Source organism: Naegleria gruberi (genome assembly GCF_000004985.1).
Source record: "Naegleria gruberi genomic scaffold NAEGRscaffold_53, whole genome shotgun sequence".
Classification (NCBI taxonomy): Eukaryota; Heterolobosea; class Eutetramitea; order Acrasida; family Naegleriidae; genus Naegleria; species Naegleria gruberi.
In genome coordinates this window covers 321,690-324,457 of record NW_003163274.1, presented here as the reverse complement: position 1 = coordinate 324,457, position 2,768 = coordinate 321,690, and the positions used below count along the sequence as shown (strand labels likewise).

At 26.6% G+C, this 2,768-nt stretch overlaps 2 protein-coding genes across 2 annotated transcripts in view; both read right to left on the bottom strand.

The window, feature by feature from the left end:
* NAEGRDRAFT_72510 (uncharacterized protein) overlaps positions 1-1,617 on the bottom strand; it is a gene marked incomplete at both ends in the record, with an annotated part of 2,599 nt that extends 982 nt beyond the window's left edge. The window contains 4 exons of the mRNA XM_002672455.1: positions 56-604; positions 642-1,153; positions 1,268-1,427; positions 1,573-1,617. Coding sequence (XP_002672501.1) covers positions 56-604; positions 642-1,153; positions 1,268-1,427; positions 1,573-1,617 — 1,266 coding nt within the window. The remainder of the gene's footprint in view (positions 1-55; positions 605-641; positions 1,154-1,267; positions 1,428-1,572) is intronic.
* A 430-nt stretch (positions 1,618-2,047) lies between these two features.
* Positions 2,048-2,416, bottom strand: NAEGRDRAFT_72509 (uncharacterized protein; the record flags this gene model as incomplete). The annotated part of the gene is made up of 1 exon (XM_002672454.1): positions 2,048-2,416. The coding sequence occupies one exon, from the start codon at positions 2,414-2,416 to the stop codon at positions 2,048-2,050; it is 369 nt and encodes a 122-aa protein (XP_002672500.1).
* Between the last annotated feature and the right edge of the window lie 352 nt (positions 2,417-2,768).

The following is a 2,768-nucleotide window of genomic DNA, read 5'->3' as shown; positions in this document are numbered from 1 at the left end:
GAGAAATTGTAATAAGATTAGATTGAAGTGGAATGGTTGACATTAATTCATGAACAATTTTAGCCATAGTCTTATCATGTCTAAAACAATTATTAACGTCATCTCTATTATTAAATAACTTTGCTTGTTTCATTTCATCAATATCTGAATAGGAAGATTTAGTTGGTAGAGATAGAGATTTTTTGGAATTTGTTTCAAATAAATGCAAGTGAGCATAATGTTGATTGAAATTAGGTTCATATTTGTTACTACTAATAGAATTTAAATAGGTTCCTAATAATTCTTTCAATACACCTTTGGTTTCTGTTGCAAGAATGACATGATCACCACTCTCAACATCAAACATTGGTAAAACCATTGCTTTAAAACCCTTGTAATCTTCACAATCATTTCCACTTGATTCTGAAACAAAATATGTTTCTGCTAATGTTCTAATATTGTCTTCTAATAGTTTTAAATGCTTTAAAATACTGTTGTGAGCTTTAGACTCACTATTAAATTCTAACTCTTCTGTTAAAAAGTTATCTCCCAACCATTTATCAATTTTACCTGCTTTTTCCTTCTTTGAATAATTATTAGTCTTTAAATTTACCAAGTAAGAATTCTATTATTTCTTGACATTCTGTCATTATCTCATCAACAAATTCATCAAGCTTTTTAGACTGATATTTGGAGCTAGAAATAAGTTTAGGTAAGCAAAGAATTGCTGTTCTACTAATCTCTTCAACTAGTCTTGTAGCTTTAATGAGTTTATCTCTAATTATAGTCAACTTGAAATATCTTTTAGTCAACTTTAACTCATTTGAATGATTTTTAGAATCTAAATTTGGAATTGGATATAACATGAAATTATCTTTCAAAAATTCTAAAACTTGAACTTTTGGTTCTACAAATTCCACCTTGCCAATAATTTCACTGACTCTATTTGATTTATCAAAAGGTACATCATCAAACTTGTAATCAAAATAATCTTCTAAAAGTTGAGAGAATTCTATTTCTTTTTCAGTGACCTCTTTTTCTGAAAGAGAATTTAAGAATTCTATTGAAGCATTCTTCATACTAGTATATTTTCCTCCATAAGTATAAACAAACATTTTAGGAGAACGTTGTGCAGAGTGATGTGAGAATACCTTTCCAACAATATCAAATATGTCTGTTGGGAAAATAGAACGAAAATTATTTGGAAATATATTAATGGTATCTGAAATTAAACTTGCTTCTATTGCTAATCTATTAAAAAGTAAACTGTATTCACCACTGAACAAACCTGGTACATCAATAATTTCCAATTTTTGTTCTTTCAATAGTGGAATTGGAGCAGTTATACGAAATAATTTGACATGATACATATCATCCTTGGTCATGGATAATTGTCTTTGTTCAATATTACTTTCAGACTTTGTGCATTTTTGAAACGAGTTATACCACTATATAATTTAGGAATATAATATAATTTGGATCGAGTTGATATTGTGTTTCTTGACATCTTTCTCTCAACTCTTCATCTGTGCAAAGAATAATTTCCATTGAATAATCTTTGCCATATTGAAGATTAATTAAACTCTTGGTAACATGATTATTTCCACTTGAAGAAGGTAAAATATCAGCCTCAATCATTGTATTAATAAATCTACTCTTACCAACTCCAGCATTGAGCAAAGAATAGATCCTTAGAAAAAAACAACAAAATGGTTTTGATGAGCGTTTGGATAAAAAAAAAAAATTGCGAACTCTCCATGTTTAGAAATTTACTGTTTAAAAAAATTCCTTAAATATCCCAAAACATTAGCCAAGATGTTTACCCAATACAAATGATTATGTATTCAAGCTGGTCAATGAATTGAAAACACATTGTTTAAACGTAATTCCTTGTAATTATCGTAAATCGATAACATTTTGTAAAGTTTATGAAAAAAACATTGTTTTACTCACTAGGAACAACCTTAATGTTTACAATAGTTGGAAATTATCTGAAACTTCACTCTTGATAGAGTGGAAACCATCTTCATTACACACATGTCACAATTGCATTTCAATAGATGAATTGTTAAATGGTACTATCATCACTATCTTCAATTTCACTCATCGAACTTGTTATTAATTCCTCTTCCAAATCAGAAGTATAACCAAATTCTTCCTCTTCATCTGTTGATGATACAATGTCCTCATCTGCAACATTACTATTCCTAATTGTTGTTGTTGTTATTGTCTTTTTAGAAGTAATTTTAGTAGTAATTTTAGTGTTTTCTTTTACTGGTTCTGATAAATATTGTAAAAATTCTTGTGATTTTTGAAAATCCAATTCATCTTGTCTAAAAGGTAATAAAAAACCTTCTTTTAAATCATCTGGTATTTCAAAATCTTTAACAGTCCAAATTTGAGTTGATTCTATAAAAGATGAATCATTATTTTCCATAAATTCTCTAGTTTCATTTAAAAAAATAGTTTCAAATAATTTTGATATTGATTTAAAATCATTATTAATATTTTTTAATTTAGAATATGCTTTTCTAAATTCAATTCCAAATTGATATCCAAATACAACTGGTACTGCATTTCCTATTTGAGTATATTTCTCTTTTAATTTTTGACTTTTACAATATGGTACTTTATCATCTACAAATATAAATGTATCTGGAAATCCTTGAATTCTAGTACATTCTCTAACTGTTAATATTCTTGATTCTATTTTAAAATATTAAATATTAAATATAAAATAAATATATAATAAATATAAATAAAATTAAATAAAATTAAATAAATATATA